The following is a 17,551-nucleotide window of genomic DNA, read 5'->3' as shown; positions in this document are numbered from 1 at the left end:
ACCAAAAGAGATTCTGTAAGTCTAGCGACGTTTATTCTGCACGTGTTTTGATTCGATTTCAGCAGGTTTACTCTCAGCATAAGTTAGTTGAGTATCTCTTTCTATAATTAAGCTGAGCAAAAACAAGCAGTTCACATGTAAGTAGCCATTGGACCAAATCCATTTGAATGACTTTCCCTGCTGTAGCCAAGTGTATGATATGCTTGAGTATGGACAATGTTTCTTTGTGGCCTGTTATGGCTGACATTTTCCTGGTCTCTTACTGTGACTAAGAGGTTTGGAGTAAGCTGCCAAGACATTTCCTCCTGCCCCCCCAACCCCTGCCTTCTCTTGTGCCTCTTCCCACTGGCCTTCCCTACCCCCGCCCCAACAGCCTTAGTTAGGGGAAGGGTGTGATTTTGTGGGAAATGCCTTCTCCATTATTAAGGGCGAAGGTTCTGCTGAGAACCTTTGGCTGAGCTCTAGGGCTACATCTGCACCAGCCCTGACAAGATTACCTCTTAATCGGGGTTTGCAAATTAGCATCATGCTCTGCTTTCAGACCCCGGTTGTTGTTAACCCTTGTGAAAGTTGGGGCAGATGTAACTCATAGTTAAGGCATTGCGGGAAGTTTCGGAGCAGATGATTGTGAAAGAGGCAAAGGTGCCCTTAATCTCACAGCCTGCTCCTGATCTCATAACCATGTTTAGAGATCTGGAGCGCTAAATGTGAGCCAGAGCTGTGTGTTGAAACAGCTTCATATACACACACTTTCTCAAACACATCAAATTTCTGAAGTGGTGGCGGGGTAGGAGGAGAAATGGTCTTATAGAAGACTTGCAAAAGCCTTCTGAGCATGCACAGACATTCCATTCTCAAAAGAAACTTTGGGGAGTGGAGTTTCAAAATAAAGACCTGCAATTTCCCAAGTTACCAATGCATGCTCTGAACATGCTCAGAAGTCTTCACTTCAGAGTGAGGAACTCCTTAGGACTGGAGGAAGTTGGGGACACCTGTGGTCCTATGGAAAAGGCCATAACCCAGTGGTAGAGCATCTCCTTTGTATGCAGGAGATCCCAGATTGAATCCCTGACATCTGTAGCTAGGGTTGGGCATGTCCCCTGCCAGAACCCCTGGAGTCAGTGGAGACAATAATGAGCTGGATGGACTAGTTAGGAAGCTTCTTTTATTCCTATGTTCCTCCATATGCTGTTGGACTACAGCTCCCACCATCCCTGGTCATTTACCATGTTGGCAGGGGCTGATGGGAACTGAGAGTTCAATAGCAGCTGGCAAGCCACATGTCCCATCCCGTCCGTCCCCCCGCCCCCGGTTTAGGATTAACAGCCATTGGGTTAACCTGGGGTGGGGACTATAGCTTTCTATTCCTCTTGCTCAATGAGGAATAGGGGGAGGAAAGCTACACTTTTTAGAGTTCACATGTGCTGAAGTAGCTTAGAAGCAGCCTTCAACCTTAGCTTCAGTGGCTGCTGTCCCTCCTCCTCTGCCGCCACCACCCTCCTGCAGTTTGTAAAAGTGTGAAAAGCAGACAGTGGGAGGGAAGCAGGCAGGTGAGAGAAGCTGAGCATCACAAGCGAAGGTGAAATTTGAAATTGGTCTTGGCTCATAATGGCTAGCATCGTGTTTTCAAAGCCAGAGCATGGGGGTTTCCACTTCCAAACAAACCCCTCTCCCATCCCTCTCCACCCCTCCATAGAAGTGTGGTTCTGCACTGACATGGCTCAGTTACCATGTGCCAGAATGTTTGTCTGATACATATGGAATTTCTCTACAGAGTCCCCCCCAGGAGAGACACCTAAGAAGGGTAAAAAAGGAAAGAAAGATAAAGGAGACAAAGGAAAAGAAGGTAAACCAGGTAAAGTATGGGTTTATTTAATTTTTACAGCACTGTTTTGCTGACAGCCACAAAAGACGGCTGCTTTCACTTTCACTTTCTCCTCTTCCTCCAAAAGCATCTTGGCAAGTTTTGATTAGGCAGGGGAAACATTTTGGTTGGCAAAGGGAAGAGGAAGACATTCTCAAGCCTGAAGCCTGACCTGAATGATAAATAATATACTCATAAAATGTCCATCAATCAAAGGCATTCAGGGAAATCAACCAACGTTTGTTACTCACAACTTATTAAAGTATTCCTAGGTAAAATACTTTCCCAAATGTTAACGGTGCGTTTATATTTAAGGCACTCCACGAGGGAAAGAGAAAGGGAAGACCGCTCCAGCTTCAGCTGAAGATGTACCGCCTCCCCCTCCTGTAGAGCTACCTCGAATTAAACCAGGATCAGATGAATGGGTTTACGTTGATGAACCACTTCCTCAAGTATGGCAGTCCAAAATCAGCATTACATTATGGTGGTCTTCCTTCCCCACCCTCACCTTTGCCTTGATGTTTTGAATGGCTTCCAATGGAAAAGGCATTTTGTTTTGTTTTTGCAAAACTGGTTGGCCAATTCTTGAGATAGGGAGAGTCGTATGCACTGCAGCCTCCCCATAGGTTGCTGTAGAAGGCAAGAAAAGTCTTAAAGCGAAGTTATTGGGTTGGATTTAATGTCAAGCTACAACAGATGTTCTGTCAGCATAAGCATTTCAGCTTGTCAGATGGAACGATTCTCCTTTCCTCCCCCTGTGTGCTTTTCTGGGGTTTCTCCTAGCTCCCCCTGGGCCAATTTGGGGGGGCAGATAAAGCCCCATTGCACAAGATGAGGCTTGTTAGATGAATCCCATCCATGGTGGTTAAGGATTTGAGTTAGGAGGAGGAATTTTAAAAGTGCAAAATAAGTAAAAGGATTGTTATTAGTATCCTCCTGCCCAATTTCCAAGGCGTTTAGTCATATATCCTCCATAACACCATTTGAGATAGTTTACTGAAAGACAGAAATTGGCTCAAGGCCACCCAGTGGGCTTGGAGATTTGAAATGAGGGCATTCCCTTTCCATTCATAATACTTTGCCTATAGCATGACACTGGCTCTTGCCAAGAAGGTGGCTGTGTCAAGCATAGTATCAGCAATGACATGGCAAGAAGGCATGGAAGTTGAGGTAGGAGAACAAAATAAAATAAAAAGGTAGAATAATAATAATAATAATAATAATAATAATAATAATAATTATTATTATTATTATTATTAATTTATTATTTGTACCCCGCCCATCTGGCTGGGTTTCCCCAGCCACTCTGGGCGGCTTCCAACAAAGATGAAAAATACACTAAAATGTCACATATTAAAAACTTCCCTGAACAGGGCTGCCTTCAGATGTCTTCTGAATGTCAGGTAGTTGTTTATCGCTTTGACATCTGATGGGAGGGCGTTCCACAGGGCGGGCGCCACTACCGAGAAGGCCCTTTGCCTGGTTCCCTGTAGCTTTGCTTCTCGCAATGAGGGAACCGCCAGAAGGCCCTCGGCGCTGGACCTCAGCATCCGGGCGGAACGATGGGGGTGGAGACGCTCCTTCAATAACTTATGGTGCAATAACTTAATATACCCCCTTCCTGACAGCATTTTAGTTAGGCAGCCCATTGGTCGGCACATAAAACCAATGTCTTTTAAAACTTAACAGGAGGTGCCTGAATTTTTAGTTCCTTATTGGGAAACGGTGGAGAAAACCTATAAGAATAACATCAAAGCCACACTTCGATGCCTCAGAGGTGAACAGCATGTCATCATTCATTATCTGTCACATGCTAGGTAAGCCAAGGGGATTTTATGACTCAATGATATGCACTGTTCCTGCCACCATCTTTCATTTGTTGAACCTTTGGCTTCTTCTCATTTTGTTGTGCACAGAAATCATTTCAGGGAATTCTTAACACGCCCCGACCACAAACAGGAGTTTGTGACTCAGTGGCAAGCCGATTATAACTCAGTGGCTGATGACCTGTGGGAAGACGATGAAACAAAAGAAGAGCTGCATCAAAGGGTTACTGTAAGTGGCATCTGAAAGTGTTGGAAAGTGTTGGAGAGCCAGTGTGGTGTAGTGGTTAAGAGCAGTAGACTCGTAATCTGGTGAACCGGGTTCGCTTCCCCACTCCTCCACATGCAGCTGCTGGGTGACATTGGGCTAGTCACACTTCTCTGAAGTCTCTCAGCCCCACTCACCTCACAGAATGTTTGTTGTGGAGGAGGAAGGGAAAGGAGAGTGTTAGCCGCTTTGAGACTCCTTCGGGTAGTGATAAAGCGGGATATCAAATCCAAACTCATCTTCTTTTTCTTCTTCTTCTTGGATCACTTGCTGAGCTTTGTCGATCTGGATCTTGCCCTGGAGTAAACAAGAATGCAAAGAAAATAGACTGCAATTCTCAAGGGCCTGACTCTTGAAGTCTCTAGTGTTTTATCGGATAGAGAGCAGGCAAATCTGTCAATTTTGATTTTGCTCAGTTTCTCACCTTCCCAATCTGAATTTCAATCAGACACATTTCTGCATCAGTTTCTTTTTTTGAGGATTGTAAAAACCAGTTAGCAAGCATTTTAGTGTGTATTTCCTCTAATGCATCCATTTTCGTATGCAATTTTGCCGAATACTATAATGCATTAATAGTATAATTATTATAATGCATTGTACATTAATTTTATTAATATATGCATTTTTATGTATACTTTCCCCACAATATACACATTTTTGGAGGCTTCTTTTTGCCTGGAAAACTGCATGTGAATATCAAAGAATAGCTGCATTTGGGTTCACATACTGCTTTAGATGCCTGGGAAAGGTGTCCTGCAGTCAGAGGAGCACTGCGGCTCTCCAGTAGGAAGAGGAAATATTTGAGCCTCGTCTCCTGACTTTGGTGTGATATATCTGGTATGCCTGTACACTGGGGTGGAGAACCTGTAGTACTCCAGCAGTTGCTGGGCTCCAACTCCCGTCAGCCCCAGCCAGCATGGAGAATGGTCAGAGATGATGGGAGTTATAGTCCAATATCTGGAGGGTCACAGGTTTCCCACTCTTGCTGTGCACCTTTTTCCTAAGACCTACTTAGTCTGCATGCATAGATGCAAGAGTTCTTGTGGCACAAGAGCAAATGCCATTTTCAGTATACTTTTAGAAATTTTACTTGGCTGTGTCATTTCCATCAGTCCATTTTTGCTGTTTGCAAGACAGGCATGAAATCGTCACGTCGGATGATTAGACGTTAGACGCATGAGATCTTACATTGCAATAATGAGGAAGTGTGAGACTTTAACTTGAAATTAAGTAGCAAGAGAATGGGACTAGAAATCCAGCCCTACCACATGACATACCCAAAGCTTATCTCCAAAGGCACATAGCTAATGTGGCTGCTGACCACAACACCTGTTTAAGTTACTGGGAAGAGAAATTTATGGTATCCTCTTCTCTAGCAGCTCAGTGACTCAGGCAGTAGAGTAATGGAAAAGGGAGTGGCTTAAAAGGAGTAAAACCTGAAGCTTGGTTTGGTTCAGGGGGATATTTTTGCTTATCGTGGTAGAAGGCACCTGCTTTTTCTTAAGAAAAAAAAATTTCTCAGCCCTTATTCATAAACCACTGAGATGAAAGCCATTAAGATAAAAGTCACATCCATCAATATCTGAATGGGAAACTAAGTTATACAAATGTGCAGCGATATGAAAATTTGCAGGCTACATGTTTATGAAAGAAGAGAGACAACAGTAAAATAATCTTATTCCAAACTGGCATAGCTTTATTATTTACTGAGAAAGTTCCTGTTTTAAGACACGTTTTCAATACATTGCAACAAACTGCCATAGTAATGGCAAGTGTGGGAAGCCTTTGGCCCTCCAGATGTTGCTAAACCAAAATTCCCACCATCCCTGACCATTGGCCATGCTTGCTGAGGCTGATGGGAGTTGTAGTTCAGCAACATCTGGAAGGCCAAAGACGGCCCATGACAACACCTGGAGGGCACCCTATTGGTTAACCCTGGTGTGTGGCCTCATTTAGAGACTCATGTGTGAACTGGAACTAAATATCAAACATGCACTTAACTGTTGTTTTTATTTCTGTTGTGTTTTGGCAAAGCATTTTTGATGTTTTGGTACTTTTCATTTTTCATCTTTTCAGGACCTAAGAGATCGTCTGTGGGATATCTGTGAAAACAGGAGGGATGAAGCTGAGCAAGAGCGCAATGATATCATGAGCGATGGCTGGCTGCCAGACCGATTGGCACTTCTGATGAACCACATCTTTTCACTTATGCAGGTCTAGCAATATTATGTTGTTAGTGTATTTTTTTTAATAGTCTAAATGGGGGAGGGGCTGACTTTTACACTGATGTGTGTTTTCAGCCCTTGACTGAAGCTATAACCTAACTAGGCCATTAGCGAAACATATTTAGCTACTCTATGGCTATGAGCAGCATCCTCTGCTGTGCAAATTGAAGAGTTAAGGTCTGGTAAGCTGCTCATTGCTTGTATTCTCATTGTGCTGCTGGATCCAGATGTAGCTGCACACATAGGGATGTAAGAAGGCATCTTCTCCCATTCTGCCTGTGTTTGTCACATGCAGCATCGTTTCCATTCATCTGCAGTTTGTCTTCCTCCAAAACCTATGTTATTTGTCTCACTGTCCACTGTAGCAAAACATTACTATCTTATTCCACCCCATTCATTTTAGTGCAAAAGTAGGGGAAATGCAATCAGTTAGGTATTGTTTGGGGACTGAAAGCGACAACAACGGCAAATACCAATTGCATTCACTGGATTGGCTTTCTTTCTGGACACCAGCAATTTCCAGTCCTGTTTCTGCTTTCATCAGAATTCCCAGCATTTGTATCCATGCATCAGTGTTTATGCAGCTTGAGACTGGTTTGTTTATTTAAAAAAAAAATGTGTTGCACTTAGCTTATCAGTCTCCAAGCAGTTTACCCCAAAAAAAAAAAAAAAAGTTGGGAAATGAAATTCAGATCGTTATCGCTGTGCAAATCAATTTGCATTCCAGAATTCATTCTATGTAGTGCAAGGCCAAATTGGTTGCTGGTTCGTAGCTTTTGGCTCAGTTCTTTCTCATTTTGCTTCTGCCTTCCTCTGCTCTGCCCTTGTCTTGCTTTTGCTTCACTTTGTCTAGCCTTGCTTTGATCCCAGGACTTGACCCTCTGGCTTGGCAGTAGACGGATCTGACATAGAGCTAAAGAGCACGAGGCCTAAACCTCTGACCTGGTGTGCTTTTCTTCACAACTGGATAGCAACACTCATGTTGATTGGTTTGGGGTTCCCCCCTCCTGAGACTGTGGCTTTGTGAATTTTCCCATGAAAACACAGCGCCGTTTTTGCTTTTCAGTTATATATTTAGAGGCTTCTGTTCTAATAATAAATCAAAAGTATGACAGGTGCATAATGCTTCTTGCCTGCACTTTGAAGGAAGAGATGCTCTGAACTTACCAAAATCTGCCTGGCACAACTGCTCATTTAAGCACACTTATAGACTGAAAGTGAGGAGTTTGCATAAATGTGACGTAGGGCCAAAGCAGACCTTACAGGGCCACCATTCACATGTGAGACCCATTTGCATAAAAAGCAGGGAAAAGAACATATTGGGAAAGGGAGCTGAACCTGCTTGCTGTGCTTTATCTCAACGGCTCTACGTCCTCCTCCATTTCCAGCTGTGATAGCAGAAATAAACAAGGAAGGGAGAAAAAGTGGAGCAACAGGGAACATAAAACATAGGAGGAAGAAGGGTTCAGCACCTCCCATTTGCTCTGCTTTTACAAGCAGATCCACCTCCTGCTTTATGTGTGAATGGGACAGACACATATGTGAATGGGCCAGTATCACATTTATATGTGGGGAAGATCATTGCTCAGTGGTAGAGCGTCTGCTTTGCATGCAGAAAGTCCTAGGTTCAATCCCCAGCATCTCCAGTTAAGACTGGGAGGGAACTCTGCCTGAATTCCTGGAGAGCCACTGTTAGTGTAGACAATACTGAGATAGATGGACCAATGGTCAACTCAGCATTAGGCAGCTTCCTATATTCCTCTGTGTGAATGGGCCAGCATGGCACATCGTTTGGCCCTCTTTTTTCTGAGCAGAGGAGTGACTTCTAGGGACATCCTTTGCTACCTGTCCCTTAACCTGAGGTAAGAGAATGGGAGCAGGCCAACGGATTGCACATGCTCTCCCATTTCGCATTCAGATTTGCCTCCCCACCCTCTGCTAAGTTCCAATCATGGCTAGTCATTAGGTTTCCCCCATGCCAAACTTGATTAGCACAAACTAGGGTTCATTCCTCACCAGGGTTTGAAGGTGGCTGCAAGTGGGGTTAGCAGCAAAGCCTGGTTAGCAGTAACCCTGGTTAAAGTCAGTGCACAACAAGGCATGTTTTAGATTGATGGTGGGGAGAATTAACATGGGAGATGAGAAGCAAAGGGATAGGGATAGGAGAGTACAGTCTTTTGGAGAAACCCTCAACCACAGTTTCCAAAAGTTCCTCAAGTTTCTGGGGGAAGGAATGCAACAGTTACAACTGTATAGTTCTGGTATGGGTAGCATAGCGAAGGACTTTCTTGGTTGTTGTTAAAGAGAACATTAGGATTCTTTGGCTCAAGACAGAGAAGGAAAAGCAATACCCCCATATCTCTTCCTCAAATTTCCCCCATAAAATCCAGTTGTGAAAAAACATATAATGGGATATCATTGCATCACATAACACTTTGAAGTTACAAGTGAAAGGGTGGAAATATGTAGCTGCTGCACAGTCATGGTTTGTCCTCAGTTGTGTCTTTAGTATGCTTGGTCCTAAAATTGTTTAAATATTGGGTCCCTTTTTAAAGTCTATTCCTCCTCCCCCCCGCGCTATAGCATTTTGATGTTTTAGGAACTGCTTTGTGAATTATCCATGGAGATAAGGTGTCAGGAAATACTTGAATAATTTCTTGTTGTTTTTTTTCCTGGTATATCATGAAGAATGAACTGGACCGTTTCCAAGATACCAAGAGGCTTTTGCATGACTACTATAGAGGGATGGAAGGCAAAATCCCAACGGAGACCAGCAATGAGTTCGCCAGAATACCTTTGATAGATCTAACTGATAAAGAACAACCCATGGAAGAGGCCAAGACTAGAATGTACATTTAAAATTGTGGTATTGTAATAATCACTGGATGTGGGGGGAGGAGAGAGGAAGGGAGAATATAACTGATTTGGGAATAGAGTAAGCTATGCGCATGAATGGGGAAGTGTAAATAGTCAACAGTAGTCAACCCCACACCTCGCATTCAAAAGATTCCAGGTTTAATCTCTGGCCTTTCCAGTTGCAAAAAGGGATCTTAGATAGCAGATATTGGTAAATACTTCTGGTCAAGACCTTGGAAATCTGTTGCTACTAGTCAGAGCAAGCAACAGTGGGCTAGATGGACCATTGGTCTGATCTTGTGTAAAGTGGCTTCTTATGTTCCGATAGTACACCTGTGAGAAGAATTCAAGGTGACAGCTTTAGGTATTATGGTTGCAGTGAAGTAAATAGTTACACTCTTCGTGTAATCAACATAACTGTGAATTCATGAGAATTAAAAGCCTGGAGAGAGGGCAGGCGCATGTATCCTATACTTACCCTCTCCACCTATCATGGATTATATGCACACTACACACTCATGCACAATGCAGTGAGGTGTGTGCACATTCACAAACACACAAAATACCTATGCTTTGCTCCTGGACACTCACCGGGTTGCTAAAGTGCAAATTCAAACCCGGATACGATCACCAAATGAACACAGGTACTTGTGCAAATGCTTGCATAAAGACAGAATACCAAGCAGACACCTTTTCCCTAAACTCAGATCTCTGTCCTTGCAAGCCAAGAGTCATCACCCTCTTGCTGCCCTCTCTTTCCCCCAGTGGCTTGAGTTCCCTGGAAGGAGGGATTAATTATTATGCCACTCTGGGAACTGTAGCTTTGTGAGGGGCACAGGGAGTCTCCTAATACCTCTCAGAACCCTTACAGTTTCCAGGATTCTTTGAGGGAAGCCATGACTGTTTAACACGGTATAAAACTTCTTTAAATGTAAGGTGCAGATATGGCCTAGGTTTTACAAGTGCCATCAGGGAACGAGAGTAAGATTTGGGTTCCTTCCCACCTCACCTTCAACAGTACAGGCAGGATGTTGAGTGTAAACCTTACATAGATGAGTATGGGTCACTATCCATCCGCTTTAAAAAAAAGAAGAAAGGGATAGATAATTTGGCAGGGACTTCACCCATCTATGTGCCTTGGTTTGTACTAAATGTCCTACATGCAGTGGGAGAATGTTGAAACTTGAGGTTTGTCCCATGCACCATTTCTATGCAGAACGTAAGGCCTGCATGGGAACCAGCTTGTATTTTTTTATATGAGACCTTTATAATGAACAGAAATATTCTCTTGGAGAGCAAATATACAAGTTTAAGTTTTGAGAAATGCAGAAGTAAATCTGTTGCCTCTCTCTCTCTCTCTCTCTCTCTCTCTCTCACACACACACACACACACACACACACACATTCTCTCTCTTTCTGTTTTAAGAATTCCTCTGAGTGTTCACAGAGCTGCTTCTCCAGAACCAAAGGACAAGATGAAAGCAATTCCAGTCAAGATCAAGGAGGATGTGTTTTCTGAAAGCATAATCTTTAATTTTGGCCCAGAAGAAAAACAGATTACTGAGATGTGGCACAATATTGTAGCCACAATATCCAACATGGTAAGAAAAGCCACAAGTATTAAAAGAGTTCAAACAGAGATCTGGATACAGCCATTAAGAATGTAAAAAGAGCTTGCTGGATCAGGCCTGTAGGAAACCCGCACTCAGGGTGATTCACAAGACAAAAATACAAGATAAAACCACAAAATGTGTCGTTAAAAAAACAACAACAAAACAATAGCCCCCTCTCCCACAAACATATTGAAAAGACTGTAGAATATTAATCAGCCAAAGGCCTGATTGAAGAGGAATGTTGTTGCCTAGCCCTTAAACATATATAATGAAGGCACCAGATGAACCTCCCTGAGGAGAGCATTACACAACGGGGAGCCACTGCAGAAAAGGCCCCGTTCTCGTGTTGCCACCCTCCGAACCTCACATGGAGGAGGCACATTAAGAAGAACCTCAGATTATGAACACAGAGTTTGAGTTGGTTTATATGGGGAGAGGCAGTTCTTATATAAGCCCTATGGGTCTCATCCAAAGAGTCCCTTACGTGCGCAGAAGGCTCTTCTCTTATTTCAAGGGAACGTCTCCAGTATCTGCCCATTCATTCTGTGGTTGAAGGCCCCATGCTACAGCCTGTGCCTTTCCAGAATGATGTAAGAGCAGAAGAAGAGTATGGGAGCTGTTATATTAGATTCCCACCAGGCACCTAGAGCAACTTGGGGACTGGAAGGAGAAAGTTCAGAAGCCACCGCATGATCTCTGGATCCCAACCTATAGAGAAGTAATAGTTTATAAGGTTAAGTGGTTTGTTTCATAACGACATGCTGGTTATTGACAATCATGAAACAATGATCGTTTTGTTCAAAATGCTCTTGCTGCTTTTTTACTTAAGTGTGACCCTTTAAAATTAAGGTTACGGCTGAAATACAAGCAAAAGAGGCGGAGGAAGAAAAAGAACGGCTTCAGCAAGAAATGAAAGAAAAAGAGCGCCAAAAATCTTCCCAAGCAGAAAAGAAGGGGAAAGAAGGGAAAGGGAAAAAAGGGAAAGGAGGAAAGGAAGCCAAAGGTGGAAAGGATGCCAAAGGAGGGAAAGGAGGGAAAGATGCCAAAGGAAAGGAAGCCAAAGATGCCAAAGGAAAAAAAGGAAAAAAGAAAGGTAAATGAGATGCAAGGTAAAAGAAAGGGAGAATTCTGGATTAATACAATTGTGTTTGATCATTAAAAAAAAAAAAAACTTTGCCTGCCCAGCAAAACAGAGGAGGGGAGTTAAGGTATAACCCTTACTGGAGCCTGTACACACGTCGGTCCCCCTTTTCAGGAATTAGTTCAGGGACAGGGAGCCTGTGGCTGCTCACATGTTTCTAGACTACAACTCCCACAATCCCAGGGATGTAGGAAAGGGGGTGCGGCTGGTGCGGTCCGCCCTGGGTGTCATCCTTGAGGGGGGGTGACAAAATGGCACACCACGGGGAGCAGCACTCACCGTGTGGCCTGGCAAGCAGTGTGCTCAAGCCACGCATCTCTCCTGAGAGTGATGTGGTGGCTTGGGGCCCCGTGCTGCCCAAAATGGCAGCGTGGGGCTTGCGTCTGCCAGGCGGCCTCTGTGGGCAGCATGCAGTTACCCCATGCACGGATCACCGCAGCGCCCCTGTGCACGGATCGCCCTGCCCCCGTGGGTGAATCACCCCATGGGTGGATCATCCCCATGGGTGGATCGCCCCACCCCCGCCACTCCGGGTGCCAGAGCAGCTAGCTGCGCCCCTGCACAATCCCCAACCATTTGCCATGCTAACAGGGACAGATGGGAGTTGGAGTCCAACAACTAAAGCAGTCAGGTTCTGGTCTAGAAATGACATCTAAAATTAAGGTAATCTACAAGCTCTAACTCTGCTTCACTACTGTATTGGAATACAGTATACAAAGGAGATGATGTATTGCTTAATGCATGGTTTTATTATGGCTGTCAATTTTCCCTGTGTATTATTAACGATTGATTGCAAGCTCACTGTGGCTGAAAAACAGCATACAAATGTAATAAACAGTAACTTCTAGAGGGTTGCAGGTTCCCCACTCCTAAATTAGACTGTACCCAAAGATCTTTCTTGGTCTGTTGTCAGAGAGAAGTCTTACAGTTCAAAAAGCAAAGCCAAAAAGGCAGCATTTGACACTTGATGTTATAAATGAACGTTGTTTGGTATTTTGGCATTTTGTATCTTGTCATATTATGGGACGTGGGTGGTGCTGTGGGTTAAACCACAGAGCCTAAGACTTGCCGATCAGAAGGTCGGCGGTTCGAATCCCCGTGACGGGGTGAGCTCCCATTGCTCGGTCCCTGCTCCTGCCAACCTAGCAGTTTGAAAGCACATCAAAGTGCAAGTAGATAAATAGGTACCGCTCCGGCGGGAAGGTAAACGGTGTTTCCGTGTGCTGCTCTGGTTCACCAGAAGCAGCTTAGTCATGCTGGCCACATGACCCGGAAGCTGTATGCCGGCTCCCTCAGCCAGTAAAGCGAGATGAGCACCGCAACCCCAGAGTCAGAAAGAAATCTAATAAAGCCGCTCCTGGCGAACCAAAGCAGTGTACGGAAATGCCATTTACCTTCCTGCTGGAGCAGTACCTATTTATCTACTTGCACTTTGAAGTGCTTTTGAACTGCTAGGTTGGCAGGAGCAGGGACCGAGCAACGGGAGCTCACCCCGTCACGGGGATTCAAACCGCCAATCTTCTGATCAGCAAGTCCTAGGCTCTGTGGTTTAACCCACAGCGCCACCCGCGTCCCACCTCTTATTTCTGTGAATATTTCTGCCTTGCTGAGAAGTGGCCTTACATGTATCCAAAGCCAGACAGATTTTTTTATTTTTATTTTTGCAAGGTTGAGGTTGCAGTAAAAAAACAAGATTTTCTTAATTGGCTTCCATTGTGATATAGTGGTTAGAAGTACTGGACAAATCCCTACTCAGCCATGAAACTCACTGGGTGACCTTGGGCCATTTACCATATTTCCTCCTAACCTACCTTACCAGGGGACAACCAGATATCTGGTCTGCACTCAGATAGGTCCTACATGTGAGTAGTTTATGCATTAAGTTTAGGAAGTTAAGTTTCGTCCAAAGAGTATGCATCGTTACCTCTCACCCTTCCTTTTATCCTCACCATCACCATGTGAGGGTGGGAGCCTGAGAAAGACCCTGGGCCACCCAGGAAGCCTCATGGTTGGGTGGGGATTTGAACCCAGGTCTCCCCAGTCCCAGTCTGATGCTGCGATTGCTATGCCACACTACATAATGATCAAGTGAAGCTGTCTCTTGTTGCCTCTAATTTCAGATCCTGTTTCTGAAATGTTGACAAGTTCGGTTTTACCTACATTTTGAGTTGCGTTCATTTTGTGAAATGCCCTATTAGGCTAACAGTGGTGTAAGCATTATGCATACAGAAATTTGCAGATTCTTTTATTTGTAAAAATATGTGCTTCTCCTTGCAGCCTCTCATTCTCCACCAGAGCCAACGCCAACACCAATTCCTTTATCCCCGGAGGAACTGAAGAAGCTAGAACTGAGGCTTAAAATGAAGCAGGAATATTTTGCTGCGCTGGAACATGAAGGTATGCATTAAATTTCAATCAGGTAAATTCAGAAACAGCTCCATATTTGCAATTTAGGGAATGCTTAAGCTGGAAAATAGTGGGAAAGAAAGACCACGGATTGCTTTCAATATTCAAAATGCTACAGCAGCATTTGCTTGAACGTGTTGTGGTCATTATGCCTAACCATTTTTAACACTATCCATTATTTACTACCAATTTACTACCATAACCCTGGATAAGATTTAAAAACCTAGTGAAACCATGTTGTAGGTTGCTAAACTAGGCCTTCCTCCAGGAAGGTGTATATAATATGACATTGGATAAACTTGCTTGTTATCGCCTTGTTACCTGAGAAACTGGGGGGGGGGGGGGGGGGCAGGGAAAACCACCATAACCATGGTTTGCTTGCTGCAGCTGAAATATTTAAGCATCGGTAATGAAATTCATGGTTTGCAAAACCATCTCAACCCATGGTTTCACATCACACTTGCAACGTTTAGGTATTACAATATAATGCTAACTAATTAACTAACAACGGTTAAGGGAAACTAATTTTGGCAGTAGCTTCAAGGCAGACAACTAGTAGAAGTGAATGGCCACAAATACATTTATCCAATTATTAAGACAATTTTAACCCACCATTCACTGGATGACCTCATGGTGGAATTATTTAAAGCAGTAGCAAGCCAACAAAATGAGAAGTAAAGTATAGAGAATAATTAAAAAAATTATTCCAACATAAAGCCACAACAGTAAAGCAGTGAAACTAGCATCCTGTGCAAGCCCAGCAAACACATTTTAATCTGGCGCCGGAATGTCAGCCGTGTTAGTGCCTATTAAACTTATGGGGTGAGACCATTACACAATTGTGGAGCAATTTAGGTGACTTTAAAAGCAGATTAGTGGGGGGCCTGCTGGCCATGGAGTAAGCAGCAGAAACTGAGAGCTCCCAGATAAAATATTTTAAAAGACAGATTCCTCACTTTCTATTTATTTTTTATTATTACTTTGTTTAAAATAATATAATAAAATAATAATGCAGATTAGACAAATTCCTGGTTGTTAAGGCTGTCCGTGGCTGCTTGTCACTAATGATGGAAATATACTATCTACAGGATCCAAAGCATTGTGCCCTAGAATACTGGGGAACAACTGTGGGAGACGGCTAGGGTGTCTAAGTCTTGCTTAGGGCTCACTATAGGCATCTGGTTGGCTGCAGTGGAAATAGGCTGCTGGAAAAGATTAGCTTTCAGTCTCAACCAGCAAGTCTCTTCTGTTCTTTTTTTTTTTATAAATATTTTATTAAGTTTTAACAATAAAAGAAAATTCAAGAAAAATACAAAAACAGAGAAAATACAAAATCACAAAATACAATACAAAAATGCAAACATTAAACACAACAAAAGAAAAAAGAAAAAACACATATAATGAAAAGAAACAAAAATTCCCTCTTTCTTAATTTCTCATCCTCAGTTAACTTATTTTCCCGACTTCCTCACATCTCCCGTTCTTGTATCCCTTATACAAATTAATTCAGCAAATTCATATCCTATTAATTTATCTGTTATTAATCCAATCTTACATTTTACCTTGTTGCTAGAACCCCTGCGATTCATTTCAATGTCATCAGCATTCAAAAATTTTACAATATTTCTGCAAATAAATTTTAAATTTCCTCCAATCTTCCTCCACCGACTCCTCTCCCTGGTCTCGGATTCTGCCAGTCATTTCCGCCATCTCCATATAGTCTATTAGTTGCATCTGCCAGTCTTCCATGGTGGGTAAATCTTGTGTCTTCCAATGCTTTGCGATGAGGATTCTTGCTGCTGCTGTAGCATACATAAAAAAGGTTCTATCCTTCTTTAATTGGTCCACTATGCCCAGGAGGAAGGCCTCTGGTTTCTTCGGGAAAGTATATTTAAATAGCTTTTTCAGTTCATTATATATCATTTCCCAGAAGGCCTTGATCCATGGGCACGTCCACCAAAGGTGAAAGAATGTACCTTCAATCTCTTTACATTTCCAACATTTGTTATCGGGCAAATGATATATTTTTGCAAGCTTGACTGGAGTCATGTACCACCTATACATCATTTTCATAATATTCTCTCTTAAGGCATTACATGCCGTAAATTTAATCCTGGTGGTCCACAACTTCTCCCAGTCAGCAAACATAATATTATGACCTATGTCTTGTGCCCATTTTATCATTACAGATTTTACCATTTCTTCCTCAGTATTCCATTTCAACAGCAGATTATACATTCTTGAAAGTATCTTAGCATTGGGTTCTAACAATTCTGTTTCTAACTTTGATTTTTCCACCTGGAAACCATTTTTTTTGTCCAAATTATAAACCTCTCTTATTTGAAAATAATGTAACCAGTCTCACACCTTCTCTTTAAGCTTGTCATAACTCTGCAATTTCAATTTATCACCTTCCTGTTCTAAAATTTCCCAGTATTTTGGCCATTTGGCTTCCATGTTAAGTTTTTTCAAGGCTTTCGCCTCCATAGATGATAGCCACCTTGGAGTTTTGCTCTCCAAAAAGTCTTTATACCTTATCCAGACATTAAACAGTGCTTTTCTGACAATACGGTTTTTAAATGCCTTATGCGCTTTTATCTTGCCGTACCATAGCTATGCATGCCACCCAAATACATTATCATTCCCTTCAAGATCCAAAACATCTGTATTCTCAAGAAGTAGCCATTCTTTCAGCCAGCAAAAAGCTGCTGCCTCATAATAAAGTTTTAAGTCTGGCAGGGCAAACCCCCCTCTGTCTTTAGCATCAGTAAGAATTTTAAGTTTTATTCTGGGCTTTTTGCCCTGCCAGACAAATCTAGATATGTCTCTTTGCCACTTCTTGAAACAGTCCATCTTATCAATAATTTGCAATGATTGGAATAAAAATAACATCCTCGGCAATACATTCATCTTAATAACAGCAATTCGACCCAGCAAGGAAAGCTTGTTTCGTCCAAGTTTCTAGATCTTTTTTCACCTCAGACCAACATTTCTCATAATTATCTTTAAATAGATTCACATTCTTAGATGTCATGTTCACCCCCAAGTATTTTACCTTCTTTACTAATGTTAAATCTGTCTCTTTCTGAAACCTCTCTCTTTCTATCGGCGTCAGGTTTTTCTCCAAAACCTTAGTTTTCAATTTGTTCAATTTAAAACCTGCCACTTGACCAAATTCCTGGATTACTTCTAAGGCCCTCTTAGTACTGGGTATCGGCTCCTGTAATGTCATAACGAGATAATCTGCAAAGGCTTTAAGTTTGTATTGTTTAACTCCGACCGGGATACCTTGAATCAAATGGTCCCTTCTAATCATATTTAGCAAAACCTCTAGGACTGAAATAAAAAGCAGTGG

General features: G+C 42.8%; 1 protein-coding gene across 4 annotated transcripts in view; it reads left to right on the top strand.

The window, feature by feature from the left end:
- SPEF2 (sperm flagellar 2) overlaps positions 1 to 17,551 on the top strand; it is a 100,110-nt gene that overhangs the window by 48,108 nt on the left and 34,451 nt on the right. For all 4 annotated transcript variants that reach the window (XM_083465656.1, XM_083465655.1, XM_083465654.1 and 1 more), the window contains exons 20-28: positions 1,775 to 1,855; positions 2,180 to 2,316; positions 3,554 to 3,681; positions 3,781 to 3,919; positions 6,032 to 6,169; positions 8,869 to 9,029; positions 10,463 to 10,637; positions 11,499 to 11,742; positions 14,068 to 14,187. In XM_083465656.1, the coding sequence (XP_083321782.1) occupies positions 1,775 to 1,855; positions 2,180 to 2,316; positions 3,554 to 3,681; positions 3,781 to 3,919; positions 6,032 to 6,169; positions 8,869 to 9,029; positions 10,463 to 10,637; positions 11,499 to 11,742; positions 14,068 to 14,187 (1,323 nt within the window). The remainder of the gene's footprint in view (positions 1 to 1,774; positions 1,856 to 2,179; positions 2,317 to 3,553; positions 3,682 to 3,780; positions 3,920 to 6,031; positions 6,170 to 8,868; positions 9,030 to 10,462; positions 10,638 to 11,498; positions 11,743 to 14,067; positions 14,188 to 17,551) is intronic.

Source organism: Podarcis liolepis (assembly GCF_965112155.1).
Source record: "Podarcis liolepis genome assembly, chromosome: 11".
NCBI lineage: Eukaryota > Metazoa > Chordata > Lepidosauria > Squamata > Lacertidae > Podarcis > Podarcis liolepis.
The sequence above is the reverse complement of the archived record's forward strand: the minus strand, read 5'-3'. Positions and strand labels throughout refer to the sequence as shown.